The sequence below is a fragment of the Carya illinoinensis genome, chromosome 14 (assembly GCF_018687715.1).
Source record: "Carya illinoinensis cultivar Pawnee chromosome 14, C.illinoinensisPawnee_v1, whole genome shotgun sequence".
In the NCBI taxonomy this organism is placed as follows: Eukaryota; Viridiplantae; Streptophyta; class Magnoliopsida; order Fagales; family Juglandaceae; genus Carya; species Carya illinoinensis.
In genome coordinates this window covers 29933753-29953619 of record NC_056765.1, presented here as the reverse complement: position 1 = coordinate 29953619, position 19867 = coordinate 29933753, and the positions used below count along the sequence as shown (strand labels likewise).

Genomic DNA, 19867 nt, shown 5'->3' with positions numbered 1-19867 from the left:
CAAGCAATTTCTTTTAGGGAAGTACTTTAGCCATGGAAGAATTATATAAAAATAAATTTATAAACTGATATAACTTGATATTGTACGTCAGATTATAAAATTATTTTTATTATAAAATAGATATAATAAATTTTATAAAATCACTTCAATTTATAAATTTATTTTATATAGTTTTAGAGAAAAATACTTTTTGCAGTCAGGAAATATAGTCGGCGTGCAGTCGTGAAGAAAAAAATGAATTAATACGAGACCTACATGAAAAAAAAATTATTTTTATAATTTTTTTTTATTCATGTAGATCTTCTTGAATATAAAATAATTTTTTTATAATTTTTTTTTATTCATTTCATACAGCCGATTACACGCCGACTGTATTTTCTGACTATATCTAACAAAGTCGATAATTTTATTATATCTTATTATATCTGTAACAGTTTTTTTAAGACAATATTAAGGTTGATATCATCACTTAAAACTCATTAATTACTGTAAAAGATTACGTACACGATCGATTGGTCTGCCTGATAAAAGATTCTCAATAAACTGGCGTGCTAATTTTTTGCTAAAAATGGGCTGATCAAATTGAAGTTTGCCAGTTTAACGTTGGACTTTGTGCCTTGCAAGTTGAATCCATGGAATCCAAAATTGACCCGCAAAGGCCTTCAAGGAAACGAGAATCATGATATTCTCCCGCAATCTTCGCATGTGAAACCGTTTCGTACAACACCGACAGATTTTCCCACGTGGCACGACACCCACAAACTGGGAATCCGTCCAGGTGGGTGGAGTGGAGAATGCTGCAAAATAATATAAGAAGCTATTTTGATTTTCTGTCCTGCTGAGCCTTTTGTGTTGGAGAATTTTGGACCTTAGATTTTTGTCTGGTTAAGGTTGTTCAAACTTCACGCACCTTCCAAATCCAACGTACGTTTTCCCCGCATTTTCCTTGCACACAAAATCTTTCCTTCTCCTGAACACGTTCCTGCTTAAGATTCAGTTCCTTCACTCCATTAATCTCTGACTAGATACGACAATCTCCCACTTTGTAGGACACCCAATTGCGCTTTCTTGGTTTTCCTTGGTGGGTATCTCCGATTTTCTTGAATTCTGGGATAGCTGTGATCTGGGTATATTTCTTGGGAGCTCAATTTTTACGACTAGTTTGTGTGTGTGAGACAGAGAGGATGGTGGGAGCTTTATCTGTTGTGGGTTCGTCTGTGGTTGACTCGCATACTAGCCCTTGTTTGTGTTTGGATGCGCTGCCTTCAGCTAATATGAACGTCAAGAGTGGTGGAGATGTGGTTTGTCTTAGAAATTCAATGACCAGGAAGCATTTCCGGAAACCGGTGTCCGTGGAGTTGAGCAGTTCATTCATTGATTCAGGGCGTGAGTTGAGGGTCTCGAGGAAAGCGCTTTCGAGTATCGCTAATCGGAGTTCGAGGAAGCACCGGAAGGGTAGGAGATTGGTGATCGTCAACGAGTTCGCCGGCCAGTACGAAGAAAATTTTGAGGATGTTAAAACGGTGAGAGAATTGGTTTGGATTTAACATTTTTTTATGAAATTTGTTCAAGAGATTGTGGTAGTACTCATTGTTCATATTATTGACATATCTTTTGCTTATATAATACAATTAGCTAAATGTTGGCATATTGGCATCTAGAGGGAATTGGTGGAACGGTGCATTCTGTTTCTATGTATGGTTGAATAAAGGGTACCTAATTCTACAAGTGTTTCCGATGAGGATAGTATGCCTTCCGTTTTGTTTTGGTCCTTTTTATTGTTCCCTTCTCTGTATATAGAGTTGGAGAATGTGGCAGTCCAGAGCCCTCTTGACGTGGGAAGGCAACGGTAATATACGAGGCATGTGTGTACACTACCAATTGAAATTTGATTCCTGCATTTAGTCATCAAATTTGAGAGAGAGAGAGAGAGAGAGAGAGAGAGAGAGAGAGAGAGAGAGAATTCCTCAAGACATCTTTAGAGAGTAAAATTTTCACTTCCTACGATATCAATCTTTGAAAAGTTTTATTTGAATGTTATTCGTAATCTTCATGAACTCAGCAACTTCTTAAGCAACTCCATAAGTTAAAACTTGAAGTATGGAGCTCAAGCATATCGTGGTTGTGCTATTGGCTCAAAAAAAAAAAAAAAATTAACAAGAAGCCGAATGCTAAAGAAATCAAAATTCGTGAATGGAAGTGTTAATTATGTCGAATTGATGGAAGTTTACCGTTTCCCTCCCAATATCTATCCCTCCCTAGTCATGAGATTGAGTGTCTCAGTAGATTTGAAGCAGCAGTACTGTATAGCTGAAACTTGATTGTGAAATAATTAGTTAATTCTATATGGAAATGATGGAAAAGGGAAGATAAGGCCACAGGTGATGAATGGGAGGATTGGGGGACATGAGATTTTAAAGCAATGTCGTCATTTCTCTGCATATCTTTAATCCTAAAGCTAACTTGTTCAGAGGCATGCTACCACGGTTCCCATATTCACACAAATGTGTTCATTTATAGTTCTAAGAAATGTATTTTAAGCTTTTTAATAAAACAGCAGCTTCTGCTTTATTTTTAGCCATTCGGATGCAATAAGCCTGAATGTTGTGCACAGCACAATACCAGTGCTTGTTTGATATAGCATTCTATATTAATCATGCTTAAGCTTATACTCTGATTTTTTAGATTAAAATTTCTCATCATCCTTTGATAATATGCAAATCAACACCTCTTAACTGAAGGTTTTTACATACTGCCCTAGTTTTTTCCAATCTTTAGTTTGGAAGGATTTCCTTGATTGGCTAGGGCTTGGCCATTTTTGGAATATGCTGGCAACTGTATGGATCCCAAATCATTGGAACACCTATTATCTAAACTATTCAAGTATTTTCACAGTTGCTACATGAAGCTATCAAGGAAATGGATAATATAACAATAGATTCCTTTCCCAATTAGCACTTCTGATGTCTTTATATAAACCTTTTAAGGAAACAAGCAAAATTCAGACTATGGAGATGCTCTGTCCCTTCTGAAGAATACAAGTGTTAACGGATTCTTGTTAAGCATCCAAACTTGTAATCAATTTATCTTCTGAAAACCTTCATATTTCTTTTATCCATTAATTATAAAAATAATAAACTGTAATGTATTACAGCTAAAAAAATTTCTGCTTGTAATTATTTTATCTTCTGAAAACCTTCATAATACTTTTATCCATTAATTATAAAAATCAGAACCTGTAATGTACTACAGCTAACAAAATGTCTGTCTGCAGCAAATCCTCAACTATTTCACATACAAGGCTGTGAGGACTGTTCTTAACCAGCTTTATGAGATGAATCCAACGAATTATAGGTGGTTTTATGAGTAAGTTGGATTTTCAACTCCATTCTATACCATTATCCTACATTTTACATCTTGCTGTTGGTTATAACAAACTGCAGCGGTATATGATGTAGCTTCTTACTTAGATGCTGGAGAGTTTTTTAGTCCTTGTCTTCATATCGAACTTTTGCATCAACTAGAAGTGAAATGGCTTTAACTTGTTAGCTGATCTCTGTAAGAATATGTATAACCAGTAGTTCAAGCTTTTGGTTTTGATGCTCCAACATGATTTATAAACCAAGAGTGTCAGAAATTTGGGAACCCCATTTTCTGTTCTGGGATTGTACATGATCTGATGTGTTTGTGGAACACAAACTGGACCATAATTCCCATCAAGTCAACCCTGTCCTCCCATATTAACCTACCTAGGTTATTAATAACAAGAAACGCTCATTTATCTTGATATGTAAGAGCAGCAGCAATGCATTATTGATGGCTCTAGAGTTTCCGATTCTCCAACCTACATCTGAATGGACGTGTTTAAATGTATGTAGGTTATGGTAATAATTCTTCCATTTAAAATCTTGCTTCTCCTTTTCACTTGGACAGTTTTGTTGCAACAAACAAGCCCGGTGATGGAAAACGTTTCATCCGTACACTTGTAAAGGTAGGTTTTGCCCTTCAATTGTTTAGTTTATCATGTGTAGAAAAAACTTATAAAAAAAGTTTAATGAAAACATTTCATTTTATAAGTTATATTGGACTCGATAGAGTAAATCATCCACTTTTGTGTAACTCAAGAAAACCATTTCTTGTTTTGAGATCATTTATCTGAAAACTACAACAAATCCAGTTTTCATTTGCTACATATATTGTGCAAAATATCAAGCTTTAATGTTATATCCATTGCTTTATATTTTACCAAATTTAAAATATGTTTGAAATCGGGTACAAGTTTCCTAATGACAGGAGAAGCAAGAGCTTGCTGAGAGAGTCATGGTAACCCGGCTTCACCTATATGGTAAATGGATCAAGGTGTGGAATTTAAAATTGTTCTCAATTTTTTTCTTAAACCTGCAAAGTACCTACAAGTTACAAAAAAGTTAAATAATCTGAAAACCAACTCTTCTTTTCTCTCATTGTGATGTAGAAATGTAATCATGCTGAAATATACCAAGAGATCTCGGATGAAAACTTGGAGTTGATGCGTGAACGTCTCATAGAGACTGTGATATGGCCCTCGGACGACACAAGCACAGAGAAGATTGGCTGAAACTTGCAACTGCATATACCTTGGTTTTTCTTATCTTCCCTCTGTTGTCTCTAGCCTAGATGTAATTTCTCTATTGTCAAGGTCCAATGAATCTCGTGTATATAATTTTATAAGGAACTAATAAAATGCCACACTCGGTGGATTGCATATATGAAATATCAGCTCACAACTTAGAGAGCTTGAAGGAAAATGAACTGGTTTTTCTGTCTATTGAATGCAGCTGCAACTTTAAGTTAATTCATTTGACTGCAAGTGTATCCTTGGAAGATAATTATAATGTTGGTTGAACTTTAACCAATTTGATTTTGTTTGCATCATGTAACACCGTTCCTAATAAAATCATTTTTAAAAATTAAAAAAAAAAATGTTGGGGATCCAGTGTGCTACTAAACTGACTTAATAATTTTTATTTTTAACGAAGCGTCAAGTATAAAGATTCCTTACAATACAATCTTTATTATATACTTGAAATCCAATAGAGAGTTTGTAGAAACACTTATTTCAATTTAATAAAGTATCATGTACTGATTAAAATAACTTATTAAACTTTAAATCATAAAGTTGAGCATGACATAAACTATCTAGACTTCTGCCTCGCCTCACTATCCGAGTTCTGTCTTGTAGTCTCATCCTCACATATATCATCACATGGGATGGTTAAAAAATAAAAACATACAAAACATGAATTGAATACTCAATAAGCAACACATCATATAGTAAACATAATAAACATAAGGTTTCTATAAAAACATACATAAATAATATGAACATGCATTATCTTTCACTTATCATAGGTTGGTACCCACTGTTGAGGTTAGCAAATCTAAGTAGATTTTGATTCTGTCCATAGCTGTAGGTTTTGGAATCCATACATAAAGAATACATACTAGGTGCACTACCAGTATATACAACTTGGCAATGCAATATGCCCATAACATATGGTACATTTTTCATATCATAACATAGGCAGTTATGTATCTTATCATTCATACTTCATCATAATTATACGTGCATTCGTATCATATTTTGTCATATCATAGATTTCAAGTAAAATCGCATAATTCATAAAATGTCATAATACATATTTCTTCACATAAAGTATGTTTTTTCATAAATCTTTTGATGCATAACTCTTCACATAAAATTAAAGCTTTTCACAATATATTTTAATGCATAACTGTCACATAAAATCATGATTTTTTTTAATAAATATTTTGATACATAATTCTTCACGTAAAATCATGGATTTTTATAATTATCATGACTTGGTACATAAAAGAGGGCTTCCAATATAAGGTGTACATGCAAATACTTTTATAAAAGACATGTTATTTACTGTACATACATGTAAGGGTATGATCATGCTACTTATCTCTCAACGTTAATCCAATATTTCCGGTATGAAATCGATCACAATAATTAGAATGAGAGAAAAAACGTGAGGGATGCTGGTGGACTAAAGGTGCTCTGTGTGATTTTGGGTAAGCAGACACTACCTTGGGGCTTGAATAAGATTGAGATAAATATCAAGTGCGTGGGGTTGAGCATATATATAAGGAGTCAGTTTAAGAGTTTTAACGTGAAGATGACTTGCAGAGTTGTATCCCTGTTCGAATAGGATGCCGGCAAGTTCGAGTTAGACTTAGTCATGATCATTCAAGAAAAGAGTTTGAATTTAAAAACATGATTTAGCAGTTCATTCAATCTAGGATTAGTAATGATCGGGGCTATGTAGGAGACTTTAATCAGTGATCATTTTAAATTGTAAATCAACTTCAATAATTTATCGCTCCTGACATTATCCAATATAGTCCATGAAATATCATTTTGACTCAATAAAAATTATTAATATTCTAATTTTAGAATTATTGGGCCCAGTCATTACACATCGATTGTTGGTCGACGAGGCTGCAATTTTAGGGGAAGGAATTAAGGTGTGAATATGCTGGAAAAACACTTTCTTTCCTCAGATTAACATAAGGTAGTAAGTTTTTCTTTCCAGTTGACAGAGGTTCAAATGTAAGTGGGAGAAATGAATTGCAGTTACTTCGAGTACAAAAGAACAGGCCCTGTCGTTAGCTTGAGGAAGCTAGCAATTATTGTTACATTGCCACGTTATCATGAGACTCATTTCCACATTATTTTTTTTTTTAGGAAAAGAAAATAATTAATTATATAAAGAGAAATAATCAAGAACAATAAATGGCTGTCATAAAGGTGGTTGTTGGATCAATTAAACACTCATTTTGCTTTGAAACATTTTTTTACAGGAAGAATCCTTATTGGGAAGATGTGCGTTATGCTCTAGGGTGATGGTTGAAAATCTTTGACATCATCTTTTGTATTTTTGAATGAGAAGTGCTGCATATATAAAATAATTATGTAAAGATAAATTTATAAAATGGCGAAATTTCATATATTTCGTTAATAATTTTATAATTTAACATATCATATTAAGTTACGATAATTTATAAATTTATTTTTATATTTTCTTTATGATTAAAGTATTTATCATTTAAAATAAATGTAAGAGTCTGGTGGTCTGATGGCATATGATCAGATTTTTCATCAAAACCCTCCACCCCTTTGTATAAAAAAGAAAAAAAAAAAAGAATAGAGATAAGTGGGGCCACTCTCCAACAAAAAATAGGACTAATGTAGCCACAAAAGAGGAGAGAGCTCAATGGTACTAGTAGATTGGACTCTCAAACATCTATATAAAATATCAATGAAGCAAATGGAGGAAACCCTGAGATCTACCAGGCAGTTGGATGTGTGAGAGGTTGAGGCCTTGAATGGCGGGGTTTTCTTGAGCTCCGTTTTGGGTGATGATAAGGTGGGGGTGACACATGGGGCATAGTAAATGCTTAGAGCATGGCAATGGAGTAGCCAAATACAAATGCAAAATCAAGTGTTTTGGAAGTTGCCTTTGCTATTAAAGAAGACTCACATATTGAATTATACATCTTTTAACCAAAATAATAATAAAAATATTATTTTTTATTATTTTTTTATATTAATTTTTTATATATTTTGTAATTAAAGTCCACTACATAAACCTATAAATATACACCGATTGTGCTGTTTTAAAATTGAACATCAACAAATATATAACAATATAGTAGAGAAAGAAGAAAAAGTGGGAGGAGAGAGAAAAATAGTCGTTGGGGGAGAGAGAGAGAGAGAGAGGGATGAGTGAGAAAAAACTTGCATATGGCTAATCCAATACAGTAAAAAAAAAAAGTAGGATTGTTAGTTAAATATGTGTTTGCATTTGCATCTGGCTACACCAATGACAAAGCTCTAAGGGGGACCATATCTAAGTGGGGTCACTCCCCAACAAAACATTAAGACTATTTGTCAAGACTAAATTTTTATTTGGTCCGGTCTGGCATTGGATTCCGGTTTTCGGTCCAAGTCAAATCTAAGTTAGAACCCACATTGTAAAAATCAAATATAGTCGGTCCAAATCCGGATATGAAACCTAGGTTCCATGTTTGACAACCAAGTACCAGGTTTGTATAAAAAAAATTCTTCAACAAAAGGGGCCGACACATGTACACATCCCACCTTCTCGCATAAGACACTCATTCACCATTGTCCTCTCTCTCTCTCTCTCTCTCTCTCTCTCTCTCTCTCTCTCTCTCTCTCTCTCTCTCTCTCCAAAGGAGCTATGTCTCAGTAGAGAAAACTCATTCAGGACCCAAGCTAGAGAAAGATGTTTTTTACAACTTCATAATTTGAAACCTCCCATGGTTTTTCCTAGCAACCAAATGGAACGGCACAAGTCGTATAACATAAACTGTGATGACCCGTTTTTACGTGTATTTTTACTGAAGGAGTGTTTTAATTTAATTAATATAATAGTTCTTTTATTTTAAATTATTATATTTTAAATTAGTTTTATTTTATTTGATGTGGTATTTAATTTATTTTAGTCGTTTTATGGTTTTAAAATCGTTTTCGTTGGGTCAATTTTTAGATTCCAGAAGTGAGAATTGGACCTCATTTTCTTTCTCCATATTTTCTTTTCTCTTTTTCTTTTTCCTTTTCTTCTTTTCTTATTTCTTTCTTTCCTTCTTCTTCTTTTTCCTCCTTCCTCCCACGCACGAGCTCTCTCTCCTCTCTCCCATCGCCAATCGGTCCTCAGCCCAAAACCATCGCTGCCGGCCGACGTGGCCGACACAGCCACCACCATCCGACTCCCCTCCAGCCGGCGCACCACTCCACCAATTTCCAGCCCCATCCGTGCCGCCGATCACCCCCTATAGCCCATCTAAGCTGCACGGCTTTTTGCCATTTCCGGCGCCGTCGCTCCACCTCCGGCCACCATCTTTTCACCATTTCATCCCCTACCTCTTGCCATCCTAATCTACCCATTTCCAGCCCCAATCCATTGCCGGAGCAGCTCTCACGAGCTCAACTCCGATCAGCCCATTTTTGCACTTCCACCGCCGTTTCCACCACCACCCACTGCCAAAACTCACTTCCATTAACTTCATAAATATCTCTAAGTCATTCCCTATCAATTTCGTGTCTTGATTTGTCCCCGTTCGAAAGTGGATAATTTACTACCCACGGCCACAGTGTAAAATACACTGTTATGTTGCTTTTTCTTCGCCTTTTGCAACGTCGTGAGCTTTCAAAAAATACCTTATAGCGCTGTAAGTATTTTCAAACTGTATTTTAGATTTAAATATATTTTTACTCTTACAATAAATTATTTGACTGGTTGGTTGATTCCAGACTGAGTTCAAGGAGTTCGGGAGTCGGATGGATTGAGGACGGAATTGCTTGATTTGGTTGTTTTGTGATTGGTTGGTTAATTGTGCCTTGAGGCGTGCATTGCATGATGCATTCATGTGCATTTTATTTAAATTAAGAAAATCCTGTTTTATTTGCGTAAATAGATTTTCGGGTGCGTGTGTATCACGATCCCAAACCGAGATGGGGTATTATCTCTGTGGAGCTCTTCTAGTCACTCGGGAGCGTAATATACTGAGTGACGTCCCATGGGTTGTCGCTGGGCGACAACGGGAGCCAGCGGGATGGTAACGCTCTCGTACCGACTCCGTGGCCCTTTGCTGGCCAGGGTTAGAGGATGCTTGGCTACGTACGCGCGGGGCGCGGAACTGGGCATCGTTCGTTTAGGTGTCACACGCGTAGTCGTTACCTGTTGTGTGGCACAGGAGCCAGGGTGTGCGGATGACCCTTAAGGGAGGTCGTGGTGCATTCGGTTTAATTGGTTTTTGAATTGGGTTGGATTTGGGCCAAATGAAACTTTTGGCGTGAGTTGGAAAGTAATACATTTTTTGGGCCAAATGGAATTTTTGGCGTGCGTGGAAAAATATGGTTTTTATGGGTTATGTGCATTAGCATTCTTTCATGCATATTGTTTGAGATTATTATGTTTTTATCTAGTGGCGTTTAGATCTTACTTACCTGCGGCACTATTTTTGATACCGTAGATTTTGATGCAGAGATCGAGGAGGAGGAGGAGGCTGAGTCCGAGGAGGCGGCTCCGCCGGACTATTGAGTTAGAGTTTATGTCTTATAGCTGGTTTTGAAACAATATTTGTAACTTGTAATATTTTATTATGTATATTTCGAACGGTTTTTGTATTAAATAAAGAAAAATTCTGGTACTTAGTTATATGATTTTGTTTATCCGCTGCATGTTTTCTTTTGCACACTTATTACATGTACACACACTTGGCATTTGGCAATAGGGTGGTGACCTGTGATGTCATCATCCGGACGCCTGGATTTTTCCATATCCTAAAATGGGATTTGGGGCCGTCACATAAGCAGCCTTGAATTTTTGCAGACGTAGCTAGAGATCTGATCTTGACATTGGTAGTTCTAATTGTTGAGGAGAGCTTGTCTACTAGAATACAAATCGGATCAAATGATAAAGAAGAATTTCACATAACAAAAGGATGTAGCTCACGAAAACCAAATCAAAAGGATCCAGAAGGCACTTGCATCACAAAATGATGAGTTACCAAATATTGTTGTAATAGAAATACTCTCTGTAAATACACATGCCAATAGTATAGGAATTGAGGTTGTTATGAATTGCATATATATGCGTGTAATTGCTGAAAGGCAGAGTATGAAAAAAAGTATTGTTTTTGGTTAATATCATTAGCCTTTTGAGGCATTTTTACAAATAGTTTATGCCTTTGTTTTTTACTTCAACATGGTATCACGAGCCAAGTAAGACTTGTCGTCTTCTCCTCCTCAACATGGATTCGCCCATTTCCTATGTCCCGCCCTCTTCGAATCCTTCCCCCACCATCAATACCTCTGTTCTTAATTTCGTTAGTTCTTCCAAGTGGAAAAATGCCATGAAGCTTGAATTTCAAGTCTTATTGCACAACTCCACTTGGGAGCTTGTTCCACCATCACCTTTATTCAATATTTTGGGTCCAAAGTGGGTTCTTAAAACCAAACAGAAAGCCAATGGTACCCTAGAACGGCGCAAGGCTTATCTTGTTGCCAAAAGTTGTCATCAACAACCTTGGGTCAATTACACAAAAACATTCTCCCATGTGGTAAAACTGGTAACGATTCGCCTCCTTATCTCCTTGGCTGTCTCTTCCAATTAGCGTCTTCACCAACTCAATGTCCAAAACGCATTCCTACATGGTGACTTCGAGGAGGCAATTTACATGCATCAACCTCCTGGATTTGTCAATCCCGATTACTGAAAGCACGTGTGTAAACTCAGAAAGGCAATCTACAGTCTCAAATAGGTGCCCAAGGCCTGGTTTTACAAACTAGGTACTCAACTCTTCTCTCTTGGTTTTCAAGAATCTCGGTCTGATACTTCCTTATTCATCTTCAAAAATCTATCTCATGTTTTATTTGTTTTAGTGTATGCAGATGACATAATTGTCACTGGATCTAATTCTCAGCTTATCTATGATTTTATTGCTGCTCTTTGACAACATTTCCCAGTAAAAAGACTTAGGTCAGTTGCACGATTTGCATTACTTCGATCAAGCCTCACTATCACTCAAGTGACACTTGACTTGTGGGGGGCTGTTAAGGAGAGCTTGTCTACTGGAATATAAATCAGATCAAATGATGAAGAAGATTTTCACATAGCAAAAGGATACAGCTCATAGAAACCAAATAAGAAAGATCCAGAAGGCACCTGCATTACAAAATGATGAGTCACAGAATATTCCTGTAATAGAAATATTCTCTGTAGATACACGTGTCAATAGTATAGGAATTGAGGTTGTTATGAATAGCATATATATATATGCGTGTAATTGCCAAAAGGTAGAGTATGAAGAAAAGCCTTGTTCCTGGTTAATATCATTAGCCCTTTAAGGTATCTTTACAAATAGTTTTTGCCTTTGTTTTATACTTTAACACTAACGACATCTTCGAAACACATATTGGTGAGGACAATGAAAGATTTAGGAAAGTTAGGTTTTGGATAAAGTGAAGAAGGTTGAGGGGGATGTGGCCGGTGCATATAATGTACTGCATGTGTATGGATTCTCTTAAGTATTAAGCTAAGTCTCATTCTTTAGTCCATTGTACAATCAAATGCTTAAAGTTCTTAGTGGATTTGGAACTTTGAAAAATCGATTCTTTCTTTATGTTTTGCAATCACGGTTCCAATTTCACCAAAGTATATGTTTTTGCAAACATTTTTCCCAAATTTTGTCATTGGGTTGATATTTTTGTTTGCTTCCTAGTATAATCTCAATTTGTGCTTTGTTTGGTTGCTGGGAAAATATTAAAGAAGAGAGGAAATTCTAATATCGAAGATTGACACTCCTGTTTTAAAAAACAAAAAAAATGTTCAACCTAAAAACCAGAATATGGGTTTTTAAGGGTTCCAGCCCGAATTTGAAACCCGAATTTCAATCCGAGTATACCTAGATTCCCAGACTAGAACCCGGTTAACAACCTTACAAAACGTGGGACTAATGTACTCACAAAAGGAGGAGAGAGAGCTCATAGGGGTGAGGACAATGAAAGGAAAGTGAGGTTTCAGGTAAAGTGAAGGAGGTTGAGGGGTACGAGGCCGGTGCATATAATGTACTACATGCGTGTGGATTCTCTTAAGTATTAAGCTAAGTCTCATTTTTTAGTCCATTTTACAATCATATGCTTAAAGTTCTCAGCTAGTGGATTTGGAACTTTAAAAAAACCCATTCTTTCTTTCTTTTATGCAATCATGGTACTAATTTCACTAAAGTATCTATTTTTGCAAACATTTTTCTTAGATTTTGTCATTGGGTTGATATTTTTGTTTGCTTCTCAGTATTATTCTGATTTTTGTTTGTTTGGTTGATGGGAAAATGTTAAAGAATAGAGGAAATTCTAATATTTGACAATCTTGCTTAAAAAAAAAAAAGGGTTCAACTTGGAACTTAGAATCTAGGTTTTTAAGGGTTCCAGCCTGGATTTGAAACTCAAGTTCCAATTCGGGTATACCCAAGTTCCCTAACTGGAAACTGGTTGAACAGCCTTACAAAACATAAGAAACATAGGAGTAATGTACTCACAAAAAGAGGAGAGAGAGATCATAGGTACTTGTAGATGGGACTCTTAGGCCTTATTTGGAATTTGGACTAACTTCTGTCTAATTTTAAGTTGAGTCTAATATCTAAATACCTAAATCTCAAATCACTAAACTCATGTTAACTCAAAATCTCTTTACATGCAAGAATCATAACCTTTTTCAACTTAACACACCTTTGTACATGCGGGACTTACAACATTTGTCAATTTTCTATAAATACATCTAAATTCATTTTAGGTGAGCTCTACAAAACTTATTATCATCTCAACTCATTACTATTCATAAAATACTTAACTTATCTCAATTCAGCTTAATATCTAAATGGTACCGCAAACACCTATACAAAATATCAAAGAAGTAAATGGAGGAAACCCTGAGATCTACCAGTTCGACGTGTGAGAGGTTGAAGCTGTGAATGGTGGGTTTTCTACTTTTCTTGAGCTCCATTTGGGTGATAATAAGGTGAGGGGTGACACATGGAAGATGGTGAAAGCTAAGGAGGATCATATCCTACAAATCAGAGTAAAACAAAAAAATGCAGGAAAAAAGAATTGATAAAGGACTGACTTCTGACCAAGTGGGGAAGAAATGAGGAATTGAAACTACCCCATTTATCCGAACAGAATTAAAAGAAATGAAGGTCTCTCTTTCATGACTCATGAGAGCTCTATTCGTTCAAAAAAGGCTCGAAGTAGAGCGTTCAACGAGTCAGTACTCATTCCCACCGGCAATATTGTTGAGCACACACGTTCCTTACATGAAAAGAATGTGGGAGAGCATCGCAGTAACGATAATGATGAAAAGAATGGTAATGTTATATACAATTATGAAATACACAAGTGGAGTGAAGTTATTTTGAAAAAGAATGAGATCTATTATTAAAAAATTAATTTATTTTCATACGAGTTACGTATTTATTTACTTTTTTTAAAGTAATTGAACGGTGTAGGCACAGTCACAACTGTAACTTTCATTTATCTGAAAAGAATATCTATTTATAAATCTTATTTTTTTACGCATCCATCAATAGCTAGTGTGAAAGTTTTTCATATTAACTATATTAAAAATAATTGATGCTTTGATTTTTTAAAAATTATAATAGATCGTATTATAAATGATGTGTTAATACACCTATTTATATATAACAAAACTCTATTATTATCCGTAATCAAATCCACTTTACTCGTATAAATTTAAATGATTGGAAACCAAACAATCATATTGTTACGACTTGTGTTGGTCTATAAACAATCATACTGTTTGCTTTTTTAACAAACAATCGTAATGATATTTTAAAGAAAAATAATATTTATAATTATGAATATGTAAGTATCGCGTAATTATTTTAAAAAATAATAAATAAATATTATATTTATATAAAAATAAAATTAATTTTTAAATAATAAACTTTATTTTTTTAAATAACTATATAATATTTACACATTACATTATATGTGATGTTATTCATTTTATAATTTTATTTTTCATACATTATTTTTTTAAGAAATTTATAAATGAAAATACTAGTGAGAGGCTGAGAGCTCAAACACCACATGGTCCACCGCTTCGTCCGGTCACCAAACACCTACTTCACCTCACCTACCCCACACTGAACTCTCTCCCCTCAGCCGGTTCCCCACGCCAAAGTTCAACACTCTTTCACCTCTCTGTGTGGCTTCTTCTCCATAAAGTTCACCTCAGATTCTGTTTCTCTCCCATTTTACTCCGAATTTCATTTCAAATTTATTTCAGTTCCGCCACCCCCCCCCCCCCCCCCCCCTTCTTCTCTCTCTCTCTGCGCATTAGTGGCCATGGCGATCGAGCTACTTTACTCGTCGTCGTCGTCGCGCGCTTTCTCTTCTGTTTCCTCTGCTTCTCGTCGTCCACTTTTGAAGGCGTCAACGGCCTTTGCCTTTGCTCTCCGTTTCTTCTCCTCGCATCGTTTTTCCGTACTGTTTGCTCAGGACTTTTGATCTTTTGAACTCATTCCCAACTCATAACCTTCATATCTGTAAGTTTTCTCTTCGTATCTTTTGCTTATTGTGCAAGCATTTTAATACTGTCTTGATTTTTTATGCTATTCTCTTTTGGGTTTATGTTTCTGGTTTTGACCTGGTTCGTTGTTATTTATTGTTTTCGTCGTTTGGTTGCTGAGAAAGTGCGAGCAAAGTTGAAGATTTTCAAAAGTTTTGAATTTGTTTGACTCAAACAAAATATGTCCAACATACCTTTTCTTTCTCTCTTTCCTTTCCTATATTTTCTCCTCGAACAAAAGGAGCAGAGTTCTGCATTTTTCGCCTTCAAGATTTTTTAAATGCCATGTGCATTCCCTTTTGTAGGGTTCAAAAGAAATGTTTCATATCGTATTTACTTCTTTTCAACCAGACTTTATGCATTTTTTTAATATTTTTCCTCCTTATTTTAAGTGAAATTTAATATCGCAATGAGGGTTGTCTCGAGGTCCGATCCGGAAGATAAATGCATTTGGAGTCTGAATCCGGGTTATCACTTTCCATGTCGATACATCAAGATTTTGGGATAATTTTTCTTTACCAAGTTTGTAATCTGCCCCTTTTTATCGTATCTAAGGGATATATACCCTCTAAGCCCATTATCTTCCTTGACCCTTGTATTTCGTTCAGTCCATTCCCATCGCTTTCCAATGTTTTGGTAAGTCTCTCTATTCACGTCCTTTCAAATGGTGGTTGGGTTGTTTCCTTGCTTTTCTTTGTTTTCAATTTATTACTTTATATGCCTGGTTTGGGCTACACAGTTCATCGTTTGAAGTGGGTATCTTTTAATTTAACTTATCTTTGTTTTTTCCCTGGAGGATTGATGCCAGAAATCGTGGTTTATATTAGTATATGATTCTTAGTTGTTTTCCCTACGTTTATTCTTATAAATTAGAATTTGATTCTTTGTAGATTGGGCGTCTTTTGGATTTTTTTGGGTGCTAATTAAAGCATGTGTGCTGGTCGGGAGCATTTAAATCTCCAACTGGCTCCGCCTTCTTCCTCAGAAAGCAGATCTTTGACTAAAGCTATGAATAATCCAACCGGAACAGTTAAATCTAAGCTTTCTTTCTCCATTTTACTTGAGCTTGCAGCAGATAATGATGCAGAGGGTTTCAAGAAATCTATCTGTAATGATTCTGTGATCACCAAGACTGGACTATGGTATGGTCGTCAGGAGTTTTTAAAGAGCATGGTTCTTGAGCATAGAACCCCATTAATGGTTGCTGCTAAATATGGTAGCGTTGATGTTGTGAAATTAATTCTTGCTCTTCCCGAAGCAGATGTAAATCTCTCCAGCAGTGCAGATAAAAGCACTGCACTTCACTGTGCTGCTTCTGGTGGATCTATTGGTGCTGTGGTTGTTGTGAAGTTGCTTTTATGTGCTGGTGCTGAGCCTAATGTTACTGATGCCTATGGGCGTCGCCCATGTGATGTTATTGTTGCTCCACCGAATCTATCCAATTTGAAGGTTGCCCTTGAAGAGCTTTTAAGAATTGATTATCCTGCTTGTCAGCAGGATCCACATGTTTCTAATGTTGAGTTGAGATCCAATTCTACACCCCTCCCGGCATCCCCAGAAAAGGGTTCCTTCTTTGTCTCAAATTCCATATTGTCTCCTGTAAATTGTAAGCCTAATAGCTCAAATGTCGGTTCTTTGCCAGAGAAGAAAGAATACCCGATTGACCCATCTTTTCCTGACCTCAAGAGTAGCATTTATGCTACTGATGAGTTTCGAATGTTCTCGTTCAAAATCCGACCTTGTTCTCGAGCTTATTCCCATGACTGGACTGAGTGTCCTTTTGTTCATCCGGGTGAGAATGCCAGGAGGAGAGACCCAAAGAAGTATCATTACAGTTGTGTGCCATGTCCAGAGTTTCGGAAGGGAACTTGTAGACGAGGAGATTTGTGCGAATACGCTCATGGAGTGTTTGAGTGTTGGCTGCACCCAGCACAATATAGAACTCGACTTTGCAAGGATGGCATGAGCTGCATGCGAAGGGTTTGCTTCTTCGCCCACAAGCATGAGGAACTGCGACTGCTCTATGCATCTTCTGGATCTGCACTACCTTCTCCTCAATCAGCTACCTCTGCAGCCACTGTCATGGATATGGCAGCAGCCTTGAACATGTTTCCTAACTCCCCCTCTGTGGGGTCTGCCATGTCACTTTCTCCTTTTTCTCCGTCTCTGTCTCCTTCTGGTAATGGTGTTTCACACATGTCCATGGCCTGGCCCCAGCAGAACATCCCCACCTTGCATCTTCCAGGCAGCAATCTGCAAATGAGTCGTCTGAGATCTTCTCTCAATGCAAGAGACATCTCCACTGAGTTAAGGTTTTCGCAGGATTTTGAAATGCAGCAACAGCCGCACCTGAATGATTTCTCCCGTCCATCTCAAGCTCATATCAGTATTTCTCCCAGTAATCTTTCTTTCCATTCAAAAACCTTGAGCCCCTCAAATCTAGATGAGCTCTTCTCCGCAGAGGTCTCATCTCCACGATATTCTGATCAACATGCGGCTTCAGCTGTTTTCTCTCCATCACATAAATTGGCACTTAATCAATTTCAGCAGCAGAACAGCATGTTATCTCCAATTAAAACTAATGTGATCCCTGCCCAGAATTTTGATCATCCTCACTTGCAGGCTTCATTTGGTGTTTCCTCTCCAGGGATGATTTCACCTTGGAGCATTGAGCCTCTGTCCCCAATGGGCTCTCGGGTATCTGCATTTTCTCATCTCGAGAAGCATCAGCAACAATTGCGCAGCTTCAGCTCACGGGATCTTGGATCCAACCTACCATGTGATCTGGGATCTAACAGCCTTGTTGGCTCCCCCAGGCATTCTTGGGCAAAATGGGAGTCCCACAATGGGAAAGTAGATTGGTCTGTTCAAGGAGATGAATTAGCAGGGTTACGCAAGTCATGTTCAATTAGACGTAACAGAGAGGAGCCTGTTGGATCATGGGTTCAATCTCTGGTTAAAGAATTACCATCTGAAAACACAGAAAATGCAGCCGCCCTGGTTTCTGGCACAGCACTGTCTGTTGAGGGTTCTGATTCTAAGCACCAGACTGAATCCAGTGATCAGGCTGTTTCGGGACCATGGCTCGAGCAGTTGCAAATTGATCAGATTGCTGCTCAGTGAAAATGATTTCATTTTCACTGAGCTTGAGGTAGTTAAAACTCAAATCATTAATTCTTTTAGTTGGTTGGTAACGTGGGAGGTAAGCAGGTTATAGCAACAATTGAAGGAAATGGAAAGACAAAGTCGGTATAAATATTATTTGCTCACCATTTATTGTGATTACAGAAGCCATGAAGGATGAGAATCCTTAATCTGGGTTATTTTGCAAAGACCAAGCCCCGGTGAAGTAATTCTCTCCCCATATTTATCATAACCTAGGTCTTTTTTTTTTTTTTTCCTTTCATTGGTAAGTGAAGCATTGGGATTGGTGTCCCCCCTTTTCTTTTATTCCTTTTTTCATACTGTATTTTGTAATGGGTTTGAGGGGAAAGGTATTTTTTTTTTCTTTGCATGAGATTTTTTATGCTGTATCTAGGTCTATTGGGAGACGAAAAAAATACAAGGAAGAACAAAAAATAGTGTTGCTGATGTGGTCCGTATATGGATGAATTATTTTGGGAGAAGATAGTGACAGGATGTAGGGCATTTGGTTCTTTGATGATGTAAACTTATATTATCACTTATTATTGTCAAAATTGTAGTCTCAATATCGTATTTTTCTTTTATTTTTCTGTGCTATCTTCGATTGCCACTGCTTTTACCTTTATTCTCTTCTTTTTATTTGTTTGTTATTGTATTTGAAAGCATGGGAATCTGCTATGAGGTGGATCCCAATGGTGGGTTGGTGGGTTTGGATGCTTGATTGGGGAGGTGGAAACAATTTTTATTTGGATTCTTTCCAATCTTTTTCGAGAAGATCAGGTGTGAGGATGGGGAATTTATAATCCTATGAAGATGAGATGTGATTGGGAACCTACTTTTGTGGCCATGGGGGCTTCAAGGTACCTAGTACCTGATATGATGCCACCCCACTAATTCCTCTAGTTGTTGGGTCGTTATTGGAGTGGATGAAAAGCCTTTCTGCTTTTTTGGATGGTATTGCTGTTTATGGAGCAAGTGTGTCTGTGTCACAATATATATGTATGCATGCATGTATGTATATGTATATGTATATGTGTCTTGAGGGTGAAACATTCCATAGTTGAGAAGTTCAAAGTTGAGGTAGAATGCAATTGAATTATTTTCTCTGCACTACGATCATGGTGGGTTACATACATGCATGGAGTTGAAACCACTTAATAAGGATTTGTATTAGGAGACTTCTAGCAATTTGAATTTACAAAGTAGACTAGGATTGGAATCAACAAGTTTTAACACGATTTGGAAATTCGATATGAATCCAATAGGAAATTAGCAAGAGGGTCTAATAGTCTTATCCCTTTAATTAAAGGATTCAAATTAGGGTGAACTTATACGAATATGATTTGATGCTGACTTAGTGCATGCTTAGGATTGTAGTGAGAAATATAGCTTACAACTTTAGGGTTTTTAACCTATAGCTTATTTAATAAATTATTAAAAAGTTATTTACTGTTTAATAACTAGATGTTTAAAATACTTTTAAATATGTTATATTTGTTTAAAAAGAAATTAAAAGTGTCTTCTGATATAGAAATGACGAC

At 36.5% G+C, this 19867-nt stretch overlaps 2 protein-coding genes across 3 annotated transcripts; both read left to right on the top strand.

Annotated features, from left to right (window-relative positions):
* Positions 1 to 837: 837 nt before the first annotated feature.
* Positions 838 to 4895, top strand: LOC122294958 (chaperonin-like RbcX protein 2, chloroplastic). The gene is made up of 6 exons (XM_043103947.1): positions 838 to 1081; positions 1180 to 1523; positions 3275 to 3366; positions 3934 to 3991; positions 4294 to 4359; positions 4475 to 4895. The coding sequence occupies exons 2-6, from the start codon at positions 1185 to 1187 to the stop codon at positions 4595 to 4597; spliced, it is 678 nt and encodes a 225-aa protein (XP_042959881.1). The 5' UTR covers positions 838 to 1081; positions 1180 to 1184; the 3' UTR covers positions 4598 to 4895.
* A 10012-nt stretch (positions 4896 to 14907) lies between these two features.
* LOC122294836 (zinc finger CCCH domain-containing protein 56-like) lies at positions 14908 to 18910 on the top strand. 2 transcript variants are annotated; one of them, XM_043103823.1, is made up of 2 exons: positions 14908 to 15159; positions 16073 to 18910. In XM_043103823.1, the coding sequence occupies exon 2, from the start codon at positions 16113 to 16115 to the stop codon at positions 18303 to 18305; it is 2193 nt and encodes a 730-aa protein (XP_042959757.1). In that variant the 5' UTR covers positions 14908 to 15159; positions 16073 to 16112; the 3' UTR covers positions 18306 to 18910. The 2 variants fall into 2 exon arrangements, with proteins under 2 accessions (XP_042959757.1, XP_042959758.1); XM_043103824.1 differs by lacking the exon at positions 14908 to 15159 and adding an exon at positions 15169 to 15818.
* The last annotated feature ends 957 nt before the right edge of the window (positions 18911 to 19867 follow it).

Bases quoted from the DNA above. Each gene is read 5' to 3' on its own strand.
- LOC122294958 (XM_043103947.1), top strand. From the start codon at position 1,185: ATGGTGGGAGCTTTATCTGTTGTGGGTTCGTCTGTGGTTGACTCGCAT. The intron at 1,524-3,274 runs GTGAGAGAATTG...GTCTGTCTGCAG, and splicing joins ATTTTGAGGATGTTAAAACG to CAAATCCTCAACTATTTCAC. The intron at 4,360-4,474 runs GTGTGGAATTTA...ATTGTGATGTAG, and splicing joins TATATGGTAAATGGATCAAG to AAATGTAATCATGCTGAAAT.
- LOC122294836 (XM_043103823.1), top strand. From the start codon at position 16,113: ATGTGTGCTGGTCGGGAGCATTTAAATCTCCAACTGGCTCCGCCTTCT.